The sequence below is a fragment of the Atractosteus spatula genome, chromosome 7, assembly GCF_055471065.1.
Source record: "Atractosteus spatula isolate fAtrSpa1 chromosome 7, fAtrSpa1.hap1, whole genome shotgun sequence".
NCBI classification, from domain to species: Eukaryota; Metazoa; Chordata; class Actinopteri; order Semionotiformes; family Lepisosteidae; genus Atractosteus; species Atractosteus spatula.
In genome coordinates, this window is record NC_142712.1 from 45,968,914 (window position 1) to 45,994,525 (window position 25,612).

General features: G+C 42.2%; 2 protein-coding genes across 6 annotated transcripts in view; one reads left to right on the forward strand and one right to left on the reverse strand.

Annotated features, from left to right (window-relative positions):
* The window catches only part of homer2 (homer scaffold protein 2), a 44,490-nt gene extending 36,071 nt beyond the window's left edge, over positions 1-8,419 (forward strand). For all 5 annotated transcript variants that reach the window (XM_088922397.1, XM_088922398.1, XM_088922399.1 and 2 more), the window contains 4 exons: positions 135-291; positions 915-1,025; positions 4,052-4,132; positions 6,004-8,419. In XM_088922397.1, the coding sequence (XP_088778523.1) occupies positions 135-291; positions 915-1,025; positions 4,052-4,132; positions 6,004-6,192 (538 nt within the window). In that variant the 3' untranslated portion in view covers positions 6,193-8,419. The remainder of the gene's footprint in view (positions 1-134; positions 292-914; positions 1,026-4,051; positions 4,133-6,003) is intronic.
* Positions 8,420-10,557: 2,138 nt separating this feature from the next.
* On the reverse strand, positions 10,558-25,061 carry whamm (WASP homolog associated with actin, golgi membranes and microtubules). Its single transcript, XM_088921551.1, has 10 exons — positions 24,382-25,061; positions 21,977-22,150; positions 20,956-21,106; positions 19,939-20,108; positions 18,298-18,463; positions 17,525-17,715; positions 15,190-15,276; positions 15,009-15,104; positions 14,276-14,699; positions 10,558-12,930 (listed from the first exon to the last, which is right to left on the reverse strand). The coding sequence occupies exons 1-10, from the start codon at positions 24,958-24,960 to the stop codon at positions 12,629-12,631; spliced, it is 2,340 nt and encodes a 779-aa protein (XP_088777677.1). The 5' UTR covers positions 24,961-25,061; the 3' UTR covers positions 10,558-12,628.
* Between the last annotated feature and the right edge of the window lie 551 nt (positions 25,062-25,612).

A 25,612-nucleotide genomic window follows, 5' to 3' on the forward strand; every position in this document is an offset into this window, starting at 1 on the left:
TCTGAAGTGTCAGTTTTTAATGATGCTGTGGTTTCTGAGCCGATGCCCGCTCCTCAGCGGTGGTATCAAGAGCCCTGCCACACTGGGCTGTTTACCTTTGTCATCCTCACAGCTTCTTCCTTCGGGTTTTCCAGCTCTACCAATGCGAAGAAGTGGGAGACGGAGCTGCAGACGCTGAGGGACAGCAATGCCCGGCTGATAGACGCGCTGCAGGAGTCCGCGAGCAACGTGGAGCAGTGGAAGAAGCAGCTGGCGGTGTGCAAAGAGGAGAGTGATCAGCTCAGAAACAAGGTCAGCACGGGGAAGAAGAGATGTCACAGTACCATGGCACACGCTGGTGCGCTTGTGCACACCTGAGTGTGTGTTTCAGACTCTCACTCTTCACACTCCCTTAGTGAATCACAGTAGTTCTCCGTTAAGCGTGCTGAAGCTTTTCGCAAGACCAAGGTATCACAGTGGCAGTGGCTGTTGCATCAGCTGATGCTCATTTTTCCCGGTCTGGAGAGAGAAGTGGGTTTCCTGCCAGCTTTGCTAAGAATAGAGTTTGAGCACCAATAGAAATCAGCTGGTACAGTAAACTGGAAAACAACAACCCAGCCAATAAACCAGTGTATCTTTTCTTCTGCCTACGCTCTTTCCACCCTGAAGGGTCAGGGAAAGACTTTCAAGCTTCAGCTAAATAGGAATTTAATCCTCAGCTTAAACGTGAACTGGAACGTGTCATTCTGTATTTAAGCCTCGGTTGTGCTGCACAACATGTCTAAACAGGGGCTTAGAGGTGCTGGCCTCCCATCACTTGAATTGCACTTGAATAGAAACTGGGTAGCTGTGGTCTCCTGCTGCCTCTGGGCTGTTTGCTCTACGGGGGCAGACTCCCCAGCCCTGGCCTGCTGACCTGGCGCTGTCCTCTGCAGATCTCGGAGCTGGAGGCCCAGTGCGCCGAGGCGAACCTGGAGAAAGAGCGCAACGTGCAGCTGGGCGTGCGAGTGCGAGAACTGGAGTCGGAGCTCCAGGAGAAGGAGCAGGTAGGAGGAAATCTGGCTGGCAAGCAGGCGCAGCCCACAGACGCACACACACAAACACACAACACACACACACACACACACACACACACACACACACACTAACACACACCGCCTCACGATGCTACTGCTCTCTCCTCCCCTCCGCAGCTCACACAGGCTTCTGGTGGTGCTCCTCTAGATCTTTTTACTCTCCTGGAACGCCAGGACATGCAGTAAATATGAACTGAAACGCGATGTCAACCTTCCCTTTGTTTCCACGGTTATTCTTGAGGATGGTAGCTTTTAAGGCAAGTGCCTTTCCTCCTCTTTCCCGGGAATTGTGTAGTAAGCATTAAAAACACACGGCGGTAATTGGCAGCACATTTTCACAGCTCTCCCAGATGTGCCCTGCCTCTGAAGTCTGGCTCACCGTAAGAGGAGTCAATTAGTATCACAATGCTTGTTTGGGTGTCAGTGGCATATTTGCTTAGCAGCCCAGCATCAACGCATTGGATGTCTCTATACATGTTGTGCGTCTCTCCTTCTCCCTTGGGAAGTGATTACATTAGAAATAAGAATGAAAAAATATTGATTTGTTTCATCGCCTAGAAACGTGCCATCGTTTCTAGCTTCTGCGCCGATATCTCACACTCAGCAGATTTTTGGTATGTGTGTGGATTTTCTTCTTTTTTTCTCTTGCTTCTGCTGCTTTCGGTATTTCCCAGTAGGACACAGCTGACAAGGTACTACCATAACAGACAATAAATAACCTTGTATGTTGAACAGGAAATCCGTTGGATGCAATATTTTTGCAGGGTGAAAATTACATAGAAGGTAAAAGATTTATTGAGTGAATGTGTGAACCCTCTAACTGCAGAGTTCAGGGTTAAACTTACAGTAATTGCATGGCCAAATTAAAAATCTGAGTAGGGAATTTAATATCCTTGCGCAATGTTCAAGTGCTCAAAAGATGCAATTTGTAAATCCCTTGTTTAAGTTGCTACATTTAAGACACTAGATTTTCCCAACAACTATCTTCTGCTCATCATTTTGTCCTCCTTATTATTTCCAAGTCTTTTCAGCATTTAATGTACAAAAAAATAAAAGTCGTATGCCATCCATTTCCTGACTCACCCTGAAGCTTATGAAGAATTTCCAGTTGCCGTAGTGGGAGTATCATCTATGAACTGCTCAGTGCGTCTCAGCATTGCCCCCTTTTCACTTCACGTTTAACAGTCACAGAAGAGAAAATACTTCATCTTTTTTCTGCATCTCTGCAGCTTTTTTGCTCCTTAATTAGAATTTTCTCCATTATTGGTGAATTTTATTTTGACCTATTCTTGTTACCGTCTAAATGCAACCCTGCCTGGAGACGATTTTTTCATTAGCATTGACTTTTTTGCTTAACCCTTGATTTTTTTTTTTGATGCTGGCAGATTTTTGCAAATGTCACAAAAAGCCCCTATTATACTGCTGACAGTGGGTGCATTTAGTTCTGTGTTCTAGCGTTCAATTGTAGCAGCTGCTGTCTTGCTCCCTGCCTGGTGGATGTTATCAGCCTCATCCCTGAGTAGAATTTCTTGCTTTTAAAACATAGAATTTGCGTTAGCTCAGCTGTTCTTACATTGTTGTGAATTCCGCAGTGATTTGTTATTATCAAATCACTACCAAAATAGTTCTTTAATGAGGCAAAAGGGAACAATTTAATAGGCTCAGTGAAAGAGAAGATTGAAATAGAACAAAATAGCAAGGAACTTCAATTTATTTTTACAGTGAAGTTATTAGAAAATAACCTCAACCAAATCTGTGTTCTGGTATTTGTTTCTTTAAATGTAATACATCAAATTGTTTGTAATGTGCTAGGCCATAGCCTTTTCTGTTGTCTGCTGCAGTGTCCTTAAGCTGCCTTTGAGCTTAGTTCTGGTTTCTGTGGCATCATCCTGGTGTCAGAGCCCATGAGCTTTTCTGGTCCCAGCCTGGCCATGAGCTGATTGTGTCTGGGATTCCCTAAGAACATACAGTACAAATACCACACAGATAGACCTCCAGGTGCAGAATTGAACCCAGGGCCCCAGCACTGCGGGGCAGCAATGCTAACCAGTGCACAATCATGTCATATTGGGACACTTGTTTGGTATTTCTGCTCCAAAGGGAAAGGCGCCACATACTGGTCCACGAGCGCCACTTCCACAGCAACCTAGTTTTCCTTAGAGGTCTCCCATCCCACTGCTGACCAGACCCTGCCTTGTGTGGTGGAACTGAACAGACCACACTGCTCACCTCTTGCACAGCAGCTGCCCTTGTGTGCCTGTGATATTCCAGTGACTTGAGCAGGAGCAACAGGACTCCTCCTGTCATTGCAGTCTCTGCAATAAAAATGGCAAAGCACTCTGACAAGTTTGCATTTTTCCCTGCTGGTGTGAGTGACACAACTGTGAGTTGACTGACAGCTGGTGACTCTAAATTGGAAAGAAACCAAAATGAAGAATTGCAATTTGCAAATTGCAATTGTGTTTTAGATGAAAATGGAACATGCCTTCATCTGAGCAACAACCCTAAGCTCTCTGATGTAGGAGCTGTTGTAGCAAGGCCCTCCCAAGGTAACTTCAATTGGGTCTAACTGCGACAAGGGGCGGCAGGGTGGTACAGTGGTCAGCATTGGTGTGTCGCAGTGCCAGGGCGCTGGGTTCAGTTCTGGACCTGAGGTGCAATACGTGTGGAGTTTGTATGTTCTCCCTGTGTTTGCTTGGATTTCCTCCAGGTGCTCAGATTTCCTCCCTCAGTTTGTTTAAAAGTGTTTAGAAAATGGGTGGATGGGATAAACTAATAAGAAAAAGAGAACTATGGTTGTAATTTACTCACCTTTCCCCTTATGTTTCTGGAAAAGAACTGCCGGACTGACTCATTATTTACTACTAATTATTTATTATGAAAGTGCCTGATCTACTGTTTGCTGTTCTTGATGTCACCGTGATCTCTGAACAGAAGCAAAGGTAAAGAGAGACTTTGCGTGGTCTGTGCTTATTTGGCTGTCTGGTGTCTTGCAGGAGCTGGAAAGCCTGAGGAAGCAGGCAGAAATCATCCCACAGCTCATGGAGGAATGTGAATCTGTCTCTCAGAAACTTCAGGTACACAGTCCAATCTCACACGGCCCAGACGAAGGATAAACTGTTGGCAAATTCAGGAATGAATTCGATGATGTGCAGTCCCACAGAAATCACAAGCTTGTGTGAAGTCCTATGGTTCAGTTTTTCATGAGTGGATAAGAAGGCTGTACACTGTTCAGAAGTGTGGAATGTGCTGGGCTGAGATTCACACTGCTTTCTCATTCCAGAGCTACGAAACAAAAGAAACACTGTTTATACAATTGTTTGGTTTCTTCTCCAATCCAGTCATTGGAAGTGGAGTTCTGTCTTTTCACTGTGCTGAAAGTGTTGCTCTTGCTGTTAAATAATACCTTACTGAGAGACCTGCATGAAGTCAGGTTTACACGAACAGCTGCATTTCACAAGCTTAGTAATGAGTGAACTCCAATTCTACTGTTTCAGAAAAGTGATTAAAAACATTTTTGTGTCCGAATTTACAAAAGAATGATTGATTAAGAATGATTCCAAATTACAGCTGTCTGAACGTTCAACTCGATACACAACAGACAGAAAGTGAGGTGGTGCTAAAGATGACCGTCTTTATAGGATGTTTCTCTGTTGCATGGTAAGGTGATCTGGTGGCTGGGACTTTGTTCTTTAAGTACGTTTTAAGGTTGGGACAGAACAATTGTGCCATGTTCCTGTGAAGTAATCAAGTTTCACTTGTGGGTTTCCAGCTGTGGGGCTAATGCTTCAGTCTGTGTGCTGTGGGTCAGGAGGCCCCTGTGCCCTCTCAGCAACCACGCTGTAGTTTTTCTCTTCACAGCGCCTGCCAGCTCTGATGTTCTCTAAATAGCCGTGGAAAGGCAACAGGGAACAGGCCCTTTCTAAAGGCCCTTTTTTCTGCTCTGATGGGAGTTATCAGGATCTGGCACCTCGCCACTTTAAATAGCAGACTGAAATCTGTGACTGCCGTGGTGACACCTATTAGTCACGGCATGTAAGACATGGACTGGCTGGTGACACTGCAGAAGGCAGCATTGAACACGCTGCTTGTAATAATAATGGGTGCTGTAAATTCAGATTTCTGTGAAATCTTTGAGTTGGCTACGTCCCAGTGGTTGGGCACGGCTCTTTATGTTTTATTATTCCTGACAAGGCTAATTTTTTTTACCCTCTTTTAGCTATTTGTGGCACAAGGGGTCAGATTTCGGATAGCTTTTACACCAGAGGGGCACATTCAAGGGAGCACGCAGAAGGTGACATACAGTACCTACCACAACGCTCCCATTCCCAGCTTGCCTGCTACAACAGGTGGAAATTCACTGCAAATTCACTGTATTTGAAAGTCTGAGTTCAGTGCCCCATGTAGAAAACAAGACCTGGGCAAAAGGACTAAAACCACTATAAAGCTGTTTTTTTCCACTCCACCCTTTTCAGGACTGCAGCTGAGTGGCAGAGCTATTTTGTTAAAGCCCATGTGCCTGGCTTCTAGGAGGGCTGAATGAGGATGTGAAAACAACAATGGCATGCCTGAAATAGTTTCAGGAACAATGCGAACACTCCACTAGCGAACCAGCCACTCCTGATCCAACTATTTAAAGGAGGAGCCTTACTTTGGATCGGGTTACAAGTGTCAGCTGGAAATGTCCCACAGCAATCTTCTGAAGCCCCGTTATTGCCTGTTATGGCTGTGTTACTGAGCTGCACAATGACAGGGCTTCACAGCCACAGAAAATCTGGATTTCCTGTGTCCGACCTATAAGCTTAAGCAAGCTTTGGTTAACGATGAAGGTAGAAAATAAATCATTCCTGTACCATCTGCTTGCACCCCTGTCAGTTCTGAACCCAAAACTAATGTTGGCAATTCTGCATTGTGTGTAAACCTTTGCTCCTGTTGTTTGTCCTTGCAGGCTGCCGAAAGGAAAAACAAAGATTTGGAAGACAGGATGCAGACACTACGGGCAGACATCGACGAGAGCCACCACAAGCAGGGCCACCTCAAGGTGGAACTGAAGAAGTTCCTGGATGTTCTTGATGGGAAGATCGACGAGCTGCACGAGTTCCGACAAGGACTGTCTAAATTAGGGATCGATAACTGAGCGAGTGGATTTCAAGAGCTGTAGGCGACGGAGATAATTAATTAGGGCCTCAGATTCATGTGACACCAGTCCTCAAGCGTGTTTCACGACAGAAAAAGCTTAACAAGAAAAAGCAACTGAATGACTGCAGTGTTCCACTCGTTTGCATCTTCTTGGGTAGAGGTTCTGAATTCACTGTTTGAGTCTGAGTTGGTTCTTGCTGAGAAGCACCCTGCCAAGGAGAAAAGGGGGTTTGTTTGCTGGATAGGTGGAGGATTTAGTCTTGGATTTCTGGTAAAAAACCTATATCTGAGGAATATGCAGTTAGAATTTTTGCAGGGTAAAAAAATGTTTTTCTTAAGGGCTGAGGGAATCATGGGGCAAAATGTACAGTTTCACACAAGTAATAATCAATTTAATGTTATTCACAGTGAGATCTGAAATATACTGGCAACCTCAGAAACAAAAGATCTTGTCAGCAATTTATGGGCAGTGAACTCAGGTGAGCTCTCAGGCAGTTTTCACTCTCTGATATGCACATACTTTAACTGCACAGTGTCACAAAGTGCCTCCGTTGAGTCTCTCTTGACTGAAAGTAAAAACCTTTCAGCTGGCAAGAAGTCACTTTTCTAATACTAACTCGAGACTCAAGGATCTTTATTATTGCTATTATTTATTTTGCTACCTGACAGACACAGAATATTTTCCATTAAATTTGAAAGTGTCTGGTTTCATCTGGAACATTTTAAACAAATGAAGCAGGTGTTGGGTAAACAGATGTGCATAGAATGAGTGGAACTAATGTGAATCATCAGTTACTTTCTTTTTTATGATAGTGGTTTTAGTGTCAGGTAACAAAGACTAGTACTACTAATACGGCAGCATTAGTGAAAGTTCCATAATTTTTTAATAGTCAGAATAAATCACATCTTCATTGAGGTCTTAGTACAGATATGAACCAGTGAAACCGTCACACATTCTAATGTTTTAGATCAAAGATTTAGGACCATTATGAATGGAATTTTCCAAAGCTACTTTCTTCTTACGTCTCATAAAAGGAAGCAATAGAATGTAGTTTGGAAGCTTTGGTAATAATTCACCGGTGCTTTGAAAACAGTTTGCAGGATTGTATGTGCATAAGACAGGAAGGAAAGGCCTTTGTTGTAAAAAGACCTTACTTGATCAATGAGCAGTTTTGAAGCAGGCCATGGTTTAATGAAGTATTTTTAAACTATATTGAGATGACTACTGGAATTAAACACCCACAACTAGGACAGTCACTTAATGAGCAAGTAATATGTTTGGAGGATTTTGCATGTATAGTGTCTGATGGAATTTTGTTTTTTTGCTTGGAGCGTAGAAGAAAAACATGTCTTTGAATAAGTATTGACACCTGTGAAGAATGTGCTTCCCACATGAATTTGTTTTAATGGTGATGATAGAAGAAGGGTATTTCCTGCTGCTAGACTGTGGAATTGTAAGTGCTACCACATCTGAGAAACAAAACCCACGAGCCTTTGGAAAAGTCCCGCGGATGAAGTTGTTTTCTGAACTTTTCATTGTGCCTGGTGCCTTTAGGTGTGCTGTAGAACTGGTTAGACCCCCAGACCCAGAGAATTGACTGCATTTCTTAATGTTCTCTGAGAGTACAGTGCTTTCAGTTTCATGCTTGAACATTGAGATACTTGGGTCAGGAAAACAGTTTATTTGCTAAAATCATTTTTCAAATGAAAGGCTCATGCCACAGCTGTGCTAATCTAAATTCTCCAGCTCAGTTCATTCGTTGGGTGTTTCTCACTCACGGTGCTTAAGTAGCTCTGTATTTCTGAAAATCTAAAGCCTTGTGTTTACCCATCTGATGCAGTGCAATGCTGTGTTTGAATATACCAGTCAGAGAACATCAACTGGACATCGTGTTATAGAAGAATATGTATGGGAAACACTCACTTGTTTTTAGAAATGTACATTTTTATCACATTTAGCAGTTTATGACACAATCAAGCTAGTGTTTGCTACAGAGGTACTACTTCTCTCCCTTCTCCAATTATACATAGTTCCTCATCTCCAAGTGCTGGAATCAGTGTGTGTTAACTGTTCTATCCAAGTCGTCTCTAATAGTACTACAATGTGAGTACAATTGGGTTCTTTCCATCCCTGTAAAAAGGACTTCTATTTGCCTTTTGTGGTTTATATTCAATTTATTGTATCATATAGAGTTGTTTATTGTTAAAATATAGTTTAATTAAAAGATGCTGCCTCTTTGTTTTCCTTTCCTAATTGTTATGGCTGAATGTCGGTTCTGTTGATCTCTGTTGAAGCTTCTTGGCGGTAATGGGGAGTATGCCAATGTGCTCAGTAGTGTTACTCTTAAGGAACATGACCTGACCTCTGGACATCTGTAATTTAACAGCTGTGTATAATGAACTTAGGCTTTTTAATACTATTGTGTATTTGCTGAGGGTATTCAAAATAACCTTGTTAAGCTTGATTCGATGCACAAAAAAAGACTCAGAAGGAAGGGGGACAGGCATCATCTTTGATTCCCCCTGCTTTAAATATGAATGAAAAGCTGACATTTTGTGTGTGCAGGCACTCAATTGTTTTTCTTCTTTTAAAGAGAAAAATAATAGTTCCCAGATTTCTGCTATGCTCCGATGTCAACGCCTATAATGAAGGAAAGGCATGTTGCCTTGGAAACTTGATCTGCACTTAGTCCAACTATTGATTTCATTCTTGTTGCAAATAGCAATGTTAAGGCTTTATGGGATCATGTAAAAATGCATGTGTGTGTTTTGGCACTTACTGTACATGGTGTCCCTGCTGCAGAAAGCGTTTGCATTGGGCAGAGATTGTTGTGTCTAAAAAAAGGATCAAGCAAATACCTGCAGCAATGGAATTATGAATTTTAAAAGCAGGGAATTACAGGGTGATGCATTATTTTTTTAAGACAGAGCTGCTTTAACCCAACATTACTGCAGTGCTCAAACAATGTCATCAAAGAAATAGCATCTACTGTATATGGCTATTGAAGTCCTTTTGCATAGATGAGGAAAGATATCTTGTGGTCCGGTCTCCTTGTCAAAAGAGAAATGATGCCCTGCAATTAAAACAAGATTTGTAATGGCACACAACCCCAACATTTTAGTACAGTAACCCTCCCCCTATAGTTTGAATGACCAAGACTTGTATTCAAGGCACATCTTTCCTCTGCCACTCTATGTACAAGGTTTGTCTTCAAACGGGTAAGATCTGTTCCAAACCTAACACTGGTTAGCAGCAAAATATACAGTGATGAACTGGGAGAAATAAAAAGTTAAAAATCTATTTTCCTGTGTGTAGAAAAAGGTTTCTCGCAGTTGGGAGAAGCAGAAAAAAATATTTCTTTTGCATGCCTTTCTAGTAGGGTGGTTCAGATCTCTGTCAAACATTCTCAATCTGTCAGTGCGATGAGTGGGTGAGTTGGTAAAATATAATTAAGAATGTGTTGCAGAGATGTTACTGTAGGCTACCACCGCTGAGCAATCCTGTTTCCATGGCAACCCTGGTTGCTGGGATTTGTATTTGCTCTGATGGGTTGATCTGTGCTTGGGGTGCTTTCTTCCCGAGGTTGGCCCTTCTGTTCCCCAAAAAGGCTCTGAGCTGCTCCTGATGCACGCAGTCGGAGAACCGAAGCTGTTAAAAGCCTTGAGGAACCCTCAGCAAATTGTAGGAATTCAGCCCTTCCTGCTTTAACAAAGGGGACCAATTCTACATCAGTGACCATTTCTAAAGAGTGAACAAGAGGCAGCCAAAACAGATCTCCAGGGGCTGCAGGACAAGTGTGTTGTTGCCTGTTCTGCAGGTTTACTAGGATACATCCAAGGAAGGAGACTGTTACTGGCAACCTTTACATCATGACCTGATGCACTTGTGTCATGAATAACATTCATTCTGTCAGCTGAATGAATGTTGATGTAGGTGATACAATGCATCTTGTCCATGTTGCCACGTTTACCATGTTCCACACTGCGCTGCGGCTCGTGAGCCTTTGCTGAAGCGATGTCTGATGCACAAATACAAAATTCTGCTGTTGACCCTCTGGGTCTGTCTGGACTGTCGGGTCCGAAAGACTAAACGAACGTGCAACACCAGCCTATCGCAATTCTTGGGTCAATTTTATCTTGCGTTCAGGAAATTATATTCTCTTGTTCTACAACTATGATGTACAAGATAATAGCCTTGCTCCTACTTGAATCTCACATTCCAGAACTCCCCAGCACGTTCAGAGGTCAGGGAAGGAAGAGGAAAACTTAAGATCTAAATATTCCCCAGATATGTCCATCATGATTTCTTGTTCATGTTCAGCATCTAGATAGTGGTGGCAGAAAAGGTGCTGAAAACACAAAATCAGGGCACAGTTATATGTTTATTGTGCTGTACAAGCATTGCCAGTATCTCACCAGCTTTTGATTTGGCAAAGACCGTTTTACTCATCCTCATGACAACTTATACATTATGCTATGAATTCTTCAGCTCATTTTTTTAAATCCACTTCCCTTGGCAACTGTCTTGGCAGCATCTACAATACTCACTAAATTAACTTCCAATACCAAACAAGTCTTTTTACAATAGGTGCTACAAAAATTAAAAATATATTTAATATCTTTGAACATTAACAACTGTTTCCTTTGTCTGCCTGAGAAGATCGTCATTATACAGAACCGGGTTCAAATGGCCCAAGAACTAGCCTGCACCGTTATACTGTTTTCCTTAATCCTATTAAATGTTTTAATTAAGAAGGTCCACTTTTTTCTATACAAAAAACTTTTAGAAACACCTTTTAAGTGAAACAATCCACTCCTTACATATTTGGAGTGATGAATCACTTAACATACTGAAATTCTAAAAATAAAGGAAAGAATATAACTGAACTGAACAAACTGGTATTGTCACATAGGTTTACAGCACAGCCTTGGTGAAACTGAAAACACAGATGAACAAAATGAAGGCTATAATCCTTGAAGAGCATGTGCTCCCCTTCTGAGGTCATATCTCTAAAAGAGAAAAGCGTCTCTGTAATTTCTGTGACCACTAGATGGCAGTGCTCTTGAGAACACCTGCTCAGGGTGCAGAGACAGTTCAGCGACATAACTAGAAAGACATATGGATTTCATCTTCCTTTCCAATGAACGGCAGGAACAGATGACAGGGCTTAGAGTGTCTGCCCTACAGCTGTAGTCATCCTAGAGACTAATATTACATTTGCACACATTCAAAACAAATACCAACATATCCACAGAAATAAACTTGACGAGAATGATTCAAAAACACAATCCTAAAGGCACTTTGCGGGTTAGTACTGAAAAACCACACTGCTAAAGGAACTGAACCTGAAAAGGCTGGAAACTCCACTTATTTTAATACAAGAAAAATGAATAATCAGTGCAAAGCTTTTTTTTGCTTCATAGTGAAGTTTCAGAAAATGATATTGTTAATCAACAAACCTTTTTTACAATTCTGTTTAAATCATTAGATGCAGCATGAAAGTGTCTGAGTAAAGAGTCCTTCCTGCAAATAACACAAGACAAAATGATGACTAATTAAAAGGCAGGATTGATGATTAATCCAAACGACTCTTCAACCTTGATAAAACTGCTGTCACTCCTCTTCCTCATTAAGCTCAATGAACTGAGACCAAGGACACCATTCCAAAGACCACTTGGCTGCCACATTTCATTGGATGTGCTGATATTTTCAGAGACTGACGTGCGAGGATACAGTAAACACCTTTGTATAAAGTCCAAACTATGTGATGTGGTTCCGCACAGGAAACTGCAAGAGAGATTCTGTGCCCCAATGGGAACAGCAGCGAAAGAAAGTCTGGAGCGAGTCGCAGAAAATCTAACATGCTTCAGCCCCTGTATCTTTGTTTTTACTCCTGCAGATCCGTTCCGCTTTTGTTAACTGCATCCACATGAAGAAGAGTAAAGTGCAATCAGGGTGTGCAGTATGACCTACTCTATTTTCTGCATCGTACTGTCAGGACATCCATCCCAGAAACAGAAGGGCAAAGCAGGATAGTGTCCTGAATGGGACATTAATTCACTGGAAGACACAGCCAAGCAGGGGCAATTTAATTACATCAATGACTAAAAGGCTTGACTTGGGAAGGTGGGAGGAAAGTGGAGCAAATGGAGGAAACCCAAGCAAACGCTGGGAGAACGTGCAAATTCCTCACAGAAGGTGCTCCAGTCTGAAATCTAAACCTAGGATCTATGAGGTGGGAAGGCAGCAAGGCTACCAGGCAGGACATCAGAAAGGAAAAGACCTCCCATTCAGTATCAATCTTAAAAAGATATCGATAGCAAACACACCCTTTAAAAAGCCAATTAAGGATGAATGCCTTTCAGTACTTTCAAGACAAAAAAAACCTATACTGGGAGCCCCCTGAAATGACATCGAGGAGGCAGCAAAGGGCCTAGCAGTCCCAGTCTCCTGACTGTCCATCCCCTTGCTCCTCATTGTCAGACTCAGAGGACACTTTCTTCATTCTCTGCATAGCAGCCTTGATACTACGCTCCAGGTCGGAAGCCGTGTCCCTGCTGCCCTCGGGCTCGGGCCCCTGCTGCACTTTCTTCAGCTTCACCCCCTGCCTGATGGCCGACAGGATGCTGTCTCTGACGTTGTCTGCTCCTTTAGTCTGGGGGCGGGCAGACGCCTCCACCTTCCGCAGCAGGCTTTGCCCTCTCTGCAAGGAGGCCAGCACTTCGTCCATGGACCCTGCAGCGGGGGGGGGGGGGGGGAATAAAAGCGTGCAGGTTAAAGAGCTTTTTTTAAAAGAAGCCAAGTGTCCCTTAGAGGAAGAATTTCAAACTGGTTGACAGACTCCGCTATCGCAGGAGACCCGTGGCCATCACGCCACACGCTTTCACATTGCCCACTGAAGCAGCGACCTCATTCTTCTGCGAGCGATCCTTCACTGTACTGCATGGAAGAGATCGTTAAACCCCAAGACTGCCGAGAGCGATGGGAACCTTCCACTGTTCCAGCACTACTGAAGCAGAGGGAGCACAATGGAATACAAGGACGTCATTGCTGTCTCCAGCTGTGTCTCCAGTAGAAAATCATTTAAAACAAGCTCTAAAATGTTTGGATACCAATAAAAATAGGAGGATATATAAAGATACATTATTTTCCTGGTTTATTCTAAAGTCTCCTGTTTGGAAAAGCCAGGGTGTGAACCCCTGTGTCCAGACTGAATTCCAGTCTGATCTTCCTAAATTTCCCCCTTAATTCCCCTGATGAAACTGATTCTCCCTCCTCCTGATCTACTGCGCAGTGGGGCTGCTGGCACTGAATGGCTATTGCGTGGCACTTCAGTGGTGGAAGCAGTTTGTCTCTTCCTGTAGGTAGTCCTTTGAAATCCTTTGGCAAGATAAGTTCAATGCAAATGCTACAGTGTAATTAAATGAATTAACTGGGGGAATCTAAGCACAGCTATTTTAATGCAAAGGTATTCCCAATGGGTTCAACCACACATAGGCAATGTGAAGAAATTAAATAAAATGTATGTTATACGAGTAGGAAATTGTTTCCATTCACATGATCTTAACTGGCAACCACAAATATTAAAACAGCAGATGTATTATGAAGAACAGTTAATTATGGATTAACATTTCAACTAGACTCAGACAGCCCATTAGATATTTCTTAAGCTAGACATCTTCCCAGGGCCAAGAACACAGGTGGAAACTACAATGTGTAAAAATTTACCCTTTTAATCCCTCATGGTTTATAAGCTTTTGGTCCAAGAGAGTAACCCTACTGTGAGGTCATGGTGCCATGTGAAAAGCCTATCTAATTCTGAATAGCTGAAGAATTTTCTTACAGACTAATTCTGGATATGCTGCCCGAACATTGCCCACCAATAACTGAGTTTTTTAAATTGATTCATTTCATTGAACAGTTACTACATTTACCCCCCATGTGTCCATATTTATCATTTACTTTCTGTGCCTTAAACAGTCTTTCTTCCCCTTTAAAATGGTGAGGTTGAACTGGAAGGGAGCAGCTGTATTAAAATAAAGTAGCAGTATTCTGTGCATTAAGAAAAATAAATGGTTACCTATATTTTGCTTCAGGGTGTTTTTCATGCCAAATGCTGTGCCCTCTTTCTGGCAGCGGAGTGGCATGGGCTGGTCAAGCAGTTCCGGGTCAGTGGAGGGCGGGGCAGGCAGGGGAGGGGGAGGGGGAGGGGCTGGAGGGGGTGGAGGAGGTGGGGCTGGGGGTGGGGCCACGGGAGCAGCCTCATCTGGAGACACTCCTCCAGATCGCTGTGGAAGGAAGATGTGAACTGCGATGTCGTTCTGTTTCCTCGGGTTCTTTTTCTTCGACGGCTGGGCAGACTTCCTTGTGGACACAGCTTTATTATCTTCAGCAAGTGGCGTTAGGCTGAGGATGGACATTGGCTGAGAAAGGTCTGACGGAGGTGCGTTTCGAACAGCAGCCTGGGGATAATGTGTTTTTAACACAAACTGCCCCTGTCTTTTCTGGAAAAAAAAAGGAGAGTTTAAGCTATTTTTAACCAACATATTTGAATTATATCTCCTGATTAATTGGAATGCTAATGCTGGCGTACTGGGAACATTAAAAAAATATGGTTCTTATCTTAATAACATAGCACTGATCAGTTGTTTGTACTAGCAGTAAAATGCTTTGGTTGAACACTTTTCATATAGCATTAAAAATCTGAAATGTTCAGGTCCACATAAGCCTTTATCATGAAAATCTAAAACGTTGGAAAAATAGCCTAAGGAAGCCAGAGAAGGTGCTCGGTGGCTAGGGTCAGCAGAGCTCACGTCTCGGAAGGTCTTCAGCCTTGTCAGTGTCCTCTCTCGCTCCTTATCCACCCATTCCTTCTTCTTCTGATCCTCTTCCCTCTTCTTCTCTCTTTTCTGCAATACAAAGGACCATCACTTCATTGGGGCTTTGTTCCAGGGCTTCAGTGCAGTATCTGGGGATGGCTATCACTCTGCTCACCAAGTGAATGCTGTGGTGCTGCAGGAAGCGTGTTTCATTCTCCTGTGCCTGCTTGTGCTTCAGCTCATGTGCCTCCATGCACTGGTCCTGCAAACGAGAACCAGCTGACAATGAAAGTGAGCCCTGGAGTTACAGCTAATCGCCTCTTTCCAAGCACCTGTTTTCTACGAGGAAAACAGCAGATCACACACTTTACAAGACGATGATAACTCTAAAAATACAGCAATATTGCAAAGACGCAAAACGTCTTTATGATAGCATCACAATTCCAGTAAACACTGCATCAATAACTCCTTTTCACCTGTAGTGCAGAATCAGAGCGCTGAGTCTATACTGATCTGGAGATGAAGATAATACCCCTGTTCTTAAATTCCAGACCTTTGTAGTTTTGTAAAGAGCCCAGTGTAAAGTCTGACTCTGCTACAGCAATACAAAGATTTAGTGTACAGAGATGTTTCATCACCAGTATTTAAAATCAAATTGTGGATAACAATTAATGCATAAATCATCCACTTTTAAATGCTTACTGTATATTGCAATGGTAGAATAAGGAATTTCATGCAACAACCTGAGGTGACTTCATTAATACCAAACATCGTAACATGGAAGAGTAAAAGAAACATGGCTAAGTGAGGATAATGAGGGTAAATCTAAAATGAATGTGTCCAGATTTCTTCAGTGAGACAGGTGGAAAAGAACAGTTGAAGCTGGGGACTATGCAGCAAAAACAATCTGAAAGATATGAAACTGAAACAAGAGGGTACAAGTAGGTTAGAATCCATGTGGATTAAACTGGAAAATAGAAATTCTAAAGGTCTCAAAATGTACGCTATAGATCACCTGATGCAGGCATGGGTGAAAACAGCTCACCAGAAGATGAGACTGGGAAACATACAGAAAAGGTGATGTTATATTAATGGGTGGCTTCAGCTTTCCACACATAAATTGGGATACTGTGATAAGGAAACAGTAGCTAAAATGTATGAGGTTGAAATGGTTAAGCATTGCTTGTCTACCATTCTAAAGACACCAGTGAGGGAAATGTTCTAATACCAGGATATAATTAAGGGAGTAGCTGTAAAAGGAGCACAGTCGATTGAGACCATAATATGATATATTGCGATGTATATATTAGGTCCTTAAAATGAGAGTTTAAAACATTAAAAAAGCAAACCATAATAATCCAAAGCTAACATTGAACTGGAAACAGATGGATTCAACAGAAGACAGACTCCATAAACAATGTTAAATATTTTTTAAAAATGTATCCTTTAAACAATGGCATGCAAATTGTTAACATACAGATGAAATTAAGGAAAAAACTAAAGATTTCGAGAGGACTCCATAAACCATGTAAAAGGTCCCAAAACTGATAAAGAGCAGACTGAGCTACAGGCACAGCTAAAGACCAATTTAAGAATTCCAAAAAGGCAAGACAGTAAAGAATATTCCAACAGATGCAAAAAAACAATACAAAGCTTTTTTTGGCACAACTGAAATATACTAAAAACAAGTATGAAGCAAGAATCTGCTATATAATAGGGAATTAATAATAAAAGATTATAAAATATATAGTATGAACATTCCAAGTAGATTTTTACGATATAAAATCAAATGGTTCGATTTGAGAGAAGACCATTTGGCCCATATACAGTAGCCTACTTGGTCTTGATGTATATTATGACCATGAAGTATAAGATGATGGAAGTAGAAGATAACAGGGTATGAGCTCCAGCAGTATTGGGTCATTGTTAACTGAAACTTTCATTCTAAAGGGCCTAGGATGGTTAAAAACTAATAAATTGATAGGGCCAGACTGTATTTTTCCAGTCCTACTTAAGACAATGAGTGATATTATTCATATCCCCATAACTAGGACTACCTCACCTCAGAATCTGAATGGTACATAGAGATCATAGCATTGCAATTGCAATACCAATTCATAAAAATCGAAACAATGTTCTTGAGTTGATTTAAGTATATAAGATACTAAGGACTACAGACAGGGCTAGCCCAGAAGACTATGACACGTTCAGCAACAAAATAAAAATAAAGATCTTCTAAATTAAAGGCACACTGGTAATATCCAGGTAAGGATGAGATTTGACTGGCTGGTGTGGGTGTTCAGCCTTTGCTGTTTTTACAGATTAAAGAGCACTGGGAGCTGAAAAGGAGCAAAAAGACACAACACCACTTCTGCGGTGAGGACAATGAGCCCTTTCGTGAGCCCGACCTGGGGACCCGTGGCCCTGCTTGCTAAGTGCTGTACAGTGGTGATCTGCGAAGGTGCGGCTAGTGTACTGCCTGTTTTAGGCACGGCCACGCCACTCGGTACCTTCTTGTTGCGCAGATAGGCCCTCCTGGAGCAGATGGCGCCTCTCTTGCTCTCCAGGCGCTGCAGCCGGCGCTGCAGGTCCCTCAGGTCCGGAGAGCTGGCGTCCCGTGGGCTCCTCCCAGCCTGCTCTGCCTGGTGCAGCTCCTCCTCGTTCTCACAGGTGTCGTAGTACACCACCTCCTCCTTCAGCTCTGCGCCCAGGACAGCACAGAGAGCCCAGACAGACAGCACACATGCTTCATATTTCAAACTGCCAATGCATTGTTCCAGCACAAGCCCCAAATACAGTACATGGTGCGGTCTCAGAAACTGCAATTAGGAGTATCGTGTGAATAAGATAAGATTGCAAATATAGAAAACTCAACAGAAAAATACACAGCACCCAAAGAAGACATAAAGGCGTTACACAGTTTTTAAAAGTGTGCAGGTTTGTAAATTGCATTAGACTGACATCTGTGTTTTTGGATAAAAAAAACATTACATTTTGCTTTTCTGACAGAGCCCATGACCACAATGCACTGCTTAAAATGAACACATTTCTTAAATGTGCACACACACAACCTTCTTATCTCAGGACAGTAAAGCCACAGCATCTCTAGTCCGATTAAATACAACCAACTCTGGATATTCCGCATGCACAGAACTATATTAAGGAATGAATTTAAGTGGGTAGAAAAGCTTATCTTAAAGCATGGCTGCAGCCAGCAATTGCAGTTCTTTACATAAGATGCTGCAGTATAAACACCGTTTAATACACACTGCAGTGTTAATACCTTTAATCTGTCTTCGTACTGTGTCTATCTGAGCTAGCAACAGCAGCTCCTCGTTCTTCAGAATTTCAAACTTCACGTCGTACAATTCCAGCTGAGCTTCATAATACTGCATCTCTAATTCATCAACGGATTCCACGCTGTCCCTTTGATCAGCAAGGCTTTCCACCTGCAAGAGCAAACACCTCTCAGAGAAACACAGCCGCTGTCTGGAAACCCGCTCTCGAAAAGTGCAACCGGGAGATTTCTTTCCTACATCCTTTGTGCAGCTCATTGTAATTAGAAATTGGTCAGTTAATGGTATTTATTTTTACAGCTGGCCTCTGCTTATTCTGAACAAGAGCAAGAGCAATGAGATGACTTGCCCAATCACTGTGATGCTGATACAGATCAATCTCCTAGAATCTGTTTGCCTAAACAGTCTAATCTATTCACACCCCTCTGAATGATTTTCTGACATACAGTTTTAAGATTCTAGACATTTCTGGTAATTCACCATAAAGAACAACAGCCAACAGCTTAAGAGTATGCAACACAAAACTAGATATTTTCTACAACAGGAAATATAGGCAAAAGTGGCCTCTTTTCTTAAATTGTTAGCAAAGGAAAAAGTCTACCTCACAAAAAAAAGCATTCACACCAACTGTTTTATCATATAAAAGTGGCTTAGTAATGACCACGGCCAATATTTCTTCCAATAATTCTGGGAATTAATTAACTTCAATATTTCTGTATGAATCAAAATCCAGCCTAACACGCAACTGAAGTGTTTATATAACCTGGAATCCTGTTTTCAGCAGATTGAAACAGGCACGCCAGCTTAAGAACAATAAACTCCAATGACAGAGAAAAATGGAAGCATTACGTCAGCTCTACCTACGAAATCAAGCGGTTTCCCAGAATGTGTGGGCGTGTGGGTGGGTGCAAAGTGGTCAATAGTGTTCTTGCTAAAATTAGGGCATTAAACAAGAAGAAATGGGAAGGGCACACTGAAAAACAGAAAATTGGTTTGACTGGAAGCGACACAATAGCTCCATCAAGCATCAAAGTGAAATACTAAGAAGATACAGAGATACTAAGATTGTTAATATGATGCAAATCATTTTTTGCCAGTCACCCCAAATCCACTGAGCATTTCAGATGAACACAATCTTATTTAATAAGAAGTATGAAATCTTAAAAATAAGAAATATATAAATGCATTCGAGTAGAGGGGTGGATGTGGTAGCTACCCGAAATTTTAAAAATCAAAGGGTTTTTATTAAACTGCTCCCGATTATATCTGGAGATAGAGATAGCCAGCTCCTACAATGTGATATCAGCCCTGTAATGCCCGCTGTCAGGCTACACAGCCCAGGAGCTGAGCTTGACCCTAGCAGGCATCAGCTGAGTCATTCTGGAACACATGACACACATCACAGCAGGCAATTTTTTTGCCAGGAACACATTTTTTTGTGGGCATCTCAAAAAAGCCTGGCAATTCATTACCAGGGGGACTTGAACCAAAAACCCTTTGAACGTCTGACTCATTCTGCAGTGCCTCAGACTGCGCAAGCCACCTCCATCAGCCATCCAGCCCCGTCCTTCCGATTCAAGCACACGGTTCTGGAAAAATCTGCACACTGGCTGTATGGAACCCCTTACACTTCTCCTGATGTCCTCCTTCTTGCGGTTCAAGCACATTTCCTTTGCTCTCATTCGCTGCAGCATCTCTTTGGCCTGCATGAACTTGAGCTTCTCCAGCCTGGGAGAAGCCGAGGCCCACGCAGCAGGGCCAAACCTCTGTCTGTCCTCTTCCATCTGCTTCAGCATCCCTGCAAACAGAGAGAAAGATGCTCCTGCAGGTTAGCACAGAGAAAACCACTGTAAAATCAAACTTCTCTACAAGGAATCCACTTCTGCCAGACCTAATGCACATCACAAGAAGGAAGCTCTGATAAGACTTTAAGACTTAGAATAAATTTTACATCACCCCACTGGAGGGACAGATTGATGATTTTGATCTCTGCAAGAGGTATAAGTCATAAATAAAGATGTCCTCTTCTTCTGATACTCTATGAATATGCATTTAAGTTGTATCTTATACTGTATATAATTCTGAATACATCCTCCTTTGATACTTTTATTTTATTTTTAGAGCTCCTAGCGCCCACTTCTGTGGCTGATTAACAGAGGCTGATTCCTGCCAGTCAAGAGCGTGGAATACTATTGAAAATCAGTTTGATTGCACTGATCAGCAGATGCGATCAACCAGCAGCTTATTTTCAGACAGCCAGCTCTGCATTCCAGGGGGCAGAAGGGAATGCATCCCTGATTTCATTTGTTCTGAATTCTAAAACCCGATGTCACAGACTGCCCTGCGTTCTGCATCAAGGTCTGTGGGTCGCCTGTAGAATGTGCACCCGAGAAACAAAAGCTTTGACTTTAACTGTCATAAAAGGACCAACAATCTGTGACTCCTGCACACATTTACAGCATAAGCTAAAACAGATTAGCCACGCAGAAGTTCTGTTGTCAGGTCCCCGGGCTAAAAAATGGAATCTGACAAAATTTGATTTTCTACACTCTCTCCATTGCTTTTGGCAATAAGAACAATATCGACGTTTTACAAAGCTGATATACACAGAGCTCTACTGAGGGACACAAACCCCACTGAACTACCTGCCAGAGCTTTTGATGTTTCTACAAAGTAGTTCACAGTGATGTCCTGAATGGAGGACACAGCATCTTGAGCTCTCTTCCTCCACTCTTCCGCCTCCTTCTCCAGAGCCTCTATTCTTTTAGGACCCAAATCCTCTAATTCCAGGGATTTCTGAAAACGAAGAGCCCAAAGTAAGACATCCAAACCATTCTTTTACTTTGTAACAATTCTTCCAAAAATCCATTGCACGCTGTTGTCCAAAAAAGCACAGTGCTGGGTGAAATCAGTGCTCACACTGAGAAGTAACTATGAAGTATCTGCTCTGCTCCGCGTAAGTACTGTATGTGACAGCATTTATAATGAACTCAAGTTAAGCAAAGCTCAAAATCCACTGGACTGTCAGAAAACATTTGTTAAGTAAAATATTTAGATTTAATTCTTTTCACCGATGTGTTTATGTGGCACAGAAACAAGCCATTAACTGGAGGCTGACAGCGATGTCAGTCTCTCTTGTGTGCTCGATATGTCTTCTCTGTCAGGATGACCTGGTATTCATTGAAGCACATGATTGCATCAAGAGATTACAGTAGCCTTATTCTCTTTAATAAATTCACATTCTTTCCACATAGAGGACTACCACTGTTTTAATATTTAAAGCACTTGTAATACACATCTTTTTCTGTTGGATTATGAATCAACATACAAATTTAATATCTCAAGGCCTTGAAGATAAGCGTGGATATTTGAACCCATTACTAAATTCAGCTTTTTTGGTCTGAGATCTACAGTACAAATAATGTAAATACCAATCACATAAATACATAATTCAGAAAAGACAGGTTTCTTCTAATCTATCATTCATCCTATTTTACATTGACACCTAGTGGAGCAGCTACAGTTAAGATCAGTTTTTAAGGTAAAAGAGACATTATGTAGCACATACATCAGATAATTAAGCACATAAACCTCCACCGAGGTTTTAAATTCTGCTGCACTAATACAATTCTGCTGGTCTTTAACGAGATTTAAGCATGACCGTACCATGATCTCCATTTTACACAACACAGCCAGCTCCCTCATGTCACGGAAGGGCTGGAGCAGGTACTGGTACAACTGTGTTGCCACGGTAACTAATTCCTTGTAAGCCTCATCCTCTTCTTCATAAATCTTTAACAGGAGAACCATCTTGTCCGCAGCTTTATGTTGTTGGAGTATCTGAAAGAAAATATTTATTTTTTGATAACTGGATTCATTTAACTGCTACTTGATTTCTTACAATTACAGTACTGGATGCTTGAATATCTGCCAGTCTACATCAGGCTTCACCAACTCTGGCCCTGGGGATCCAGTATCTCAAGCCCTGGGTCAATTAATCAAGTGATTTGTTAGATTAAGTACTCTACTTCAGAGATCATTTGGAACAAAAATCCACATTGAGCTATAAAGGACCACAGTCCCCTTATTTGAACAAATGATATATGCTTAACTAAACAGTAACTTAAGCAACTGAAATAAAGTGTGTTCATTGTTTTGTTAAAAAGGGTGATTATTGAGGCCTATAAGATTAACTGGAATGGGGCTCTCCAGTAAAAAGGTTGGAGACCCCTGGTCTACATAACTAATGTTCATTTATGCCCATGTGAGCATTTATGAAGGGCTATTATTTGTAAAAACAGATAAATAAACAAACATTGCTAAATGAAATTAAAGCAATAACAAGGAACCAAAGAAGTAACTACAGATTTGTGCAAGAACAGTGCAATTAAGGAATACTGTCCTACTGCTACGCTGAGTTCCAGCCTTAGACAGTAATTCCTGTTCTTGTTCAAGTCACACAAACAAGTTTAGGTTCCTTATATATCCAACACTGCATCAAGAGAGAAGTCTTATTCAATTATATAATGCTATGCAGTCTTTGTGAAACACTGCAAATGTTATTTACAATATTATATTCCTAATACCAAGTCTCCAACCCCAGTACATAGAGATTTTTTAAATTAGTATTTCCCAATTTAAAAGGCTTGGAATAATTTTGCTGTGATCAATTAAGAAGCCATTTTTATAAATGGTCATTTAGAGATCACATGGGCCCATGGTCTTCGTACACATCAGCCCCACAAAGTTCTACATTCTTTTAATTGAACAGATCATTTATCTGATCAAACTTTCTGGTCTTTCCAAGTAAAACTAACTGGATTGAGGCTCTTCAGAACAAAGGCTGGTGATCCTTGCCTTCTATCATACAGATCCCAGAATTCAACTTTTCAAGAAAGAGCAAACCCAATCTCCCCTGCTTGACTAATGTAAGACAAACAGAGCAGATGGAAACACGGCACATGCAGAGTGGATAACTGCAGGCTTACAGGCTACATTACCACCTGGAATGGCACAAGACTGCCCTGAAACCAATTTCAGGCCCATGGTTCCTCTCTGCTCTTGATATACAGTACAGGTATGTACACCACTTTCACAGTCTTAATCAGCACCACATTTCCAAAAGTAAGTTAGCACCCTGCAATCTTGCATGGGTCAAATAATGAGCTTTAATGAAGTTGCACCAGGAACAGGTGAGGTAGTGAGAGTGGTCACTAGGATATATTGACTTCCTGAGACCAAAGCTTCAGTATCTAATCTTCAAATGATTATTGATAAGATAAGATCCCTTTATTTCCATATACAATTTCTTGCTTTAGGAATTTGCCTTTTCGCATTCCCCATCTTGCTCTCCATGAGACACACAGGCAGGGAGAGAAGCTGGGGGTCAGAGCGCAGGGTCAGCCATTTATACGGCGCCCCTGGAGCAGCACTGAAAATGAAAAAGCCAGAGGGTCTTTCCTAATCTGAGAGACTGACTACATCAACTTTGTTCCAGACATGAAAAGCGGTGCCATATAGGAAAACATTTGGAGGATGGTTGTCTTCCTTTGTGATGGAAAATGTCAAAGGCCTACTGCAGCAGGAATGTGATTCACTCTTAAGGACTGTGCAAAGGGAAAGTTTGCTTCTTGTATCACTTCAGGCACAACACGTTTTCCCTTTCAGTTTCTAAATGAACCAGCGCACCAGCTTCTGTCACTGCAGTGCTAACTTCGTCAAAAGGTCCAAACTGTACTGTATATCACAAGACAAGCACAAACACTTAAAGGCTTTCAAAAACTGTAGCCTGGTTTTGTGTTGGAGGTTCTGAAAGACAGGAGGGAAATCTGTACCGCTCCACATCCAACTGACTGTTGACTGTCATCTTCTTCACACTGTCAGTATTTGTACCCATACCTCACTAGATATTAGTTTTTTTAGTTCTATTATCAATTTGAGATGTCAAATTCCAGCAGCAGTAGACAAAACGCTAAAAGAGATGTTGCTTTGGGACGGACAGCTCGAGGAACCCGGGACGGAAGACAGAGGTGGGACACACAGCAGGCTGACAAAGCGTCGACACGACTCACCTTTCTGAGCTGCTCTCGCGCCCTGACCACCTGGTCCTCCATGCTCTTCTTTTTAAACTCGTGGAGGTTTTCGAAGTACTCCTCAACGTCCCGGCAGTCCTGCGCGAACAGGCAGTCCAGGACGATCTTGCGGCCGCAGATGTCGACGGCGGTGCTGAAGTATCTCTCCAGCTGGCGGCAGGGCCAGTCCAGGTCCATGTCCGGCTCCTCCAAGCCAGACGGCCTGCCCAGGAACAGAAGGTCCCATAGATTCCCCACCTCAAAGGCCGACAAGTCGGGGAAAAAGGCCCCCAGCACGTCGCTGACCCCCGTCAGCTGCCGATGGACATTTCTAAGATCGCTGACCGAAAAGAGGCCGGCCCAGCTGGTCTGCGTGTCGGCCGGAGCCTGCTCTTCCCTGCGCCTCTGCCTCTGCAGGGTCCGGTTGTGACAGGTGACGGCGAACTTGCACTCGATTACATTCCACTGGACGATGAAGCCCAGCTTAAAAGTCTCGTTTTCTTCAAAGACGTTGCTCTTGATGGCTACCCAGCCGTCCAGGCTGTCCAAACGTTCGTAGTCCATGATCTTCCAGCTCATCGGGACGCTGCATTTGGCCCAGAGAAGTATTTTTCCGGAGACCTAGCGCTGTTGTTTACGCGTTCCGCCATTTGTACTACGTCATTGCCCAGTTGTCATCTTTGAACGCCTGACTCGGAGGTCACGTGTTCAGGGATGGCGCATGGATAAAAGCTTGCGCTTCGCCTGAGAGGGCTTCATTTAAAGTTCAGCTTTATGCGTTTTCGACGTAGCATTGGATACACTTACCAGAAATGCCTTTAGTCTAAACACAAGTACTTTTATTTTTATATCTTCCCTTATCTTTTTGATACCAAATACCGGAGTTTTCAAAGCAGTGGTTATAATATCATTTTTTTAATTATTCTTAATAAAACCTCACCATTCTAAACAAAAAAGGTAACAATTAATTATGAAATATTAAAACCATAACTGCATGTCAGTGTATTCCTGGTAACCGCTGTCGGAGCAGATACAACGAGACTGTCAATTTTATACACAAACCCATGCAAGAGCTGGGTTGAAAAATTGCTTTTTACAGTATATCTGTGCAACCGCACGTTTTCCCCACGTTACAACATCTATACAGTTAGTCTATACTGTAGGCGTCTATTCGTTAAACTATAGCTGAAAAAACATTTAACGTGTTTTAATGAAGTGATTTGAGAGAAAA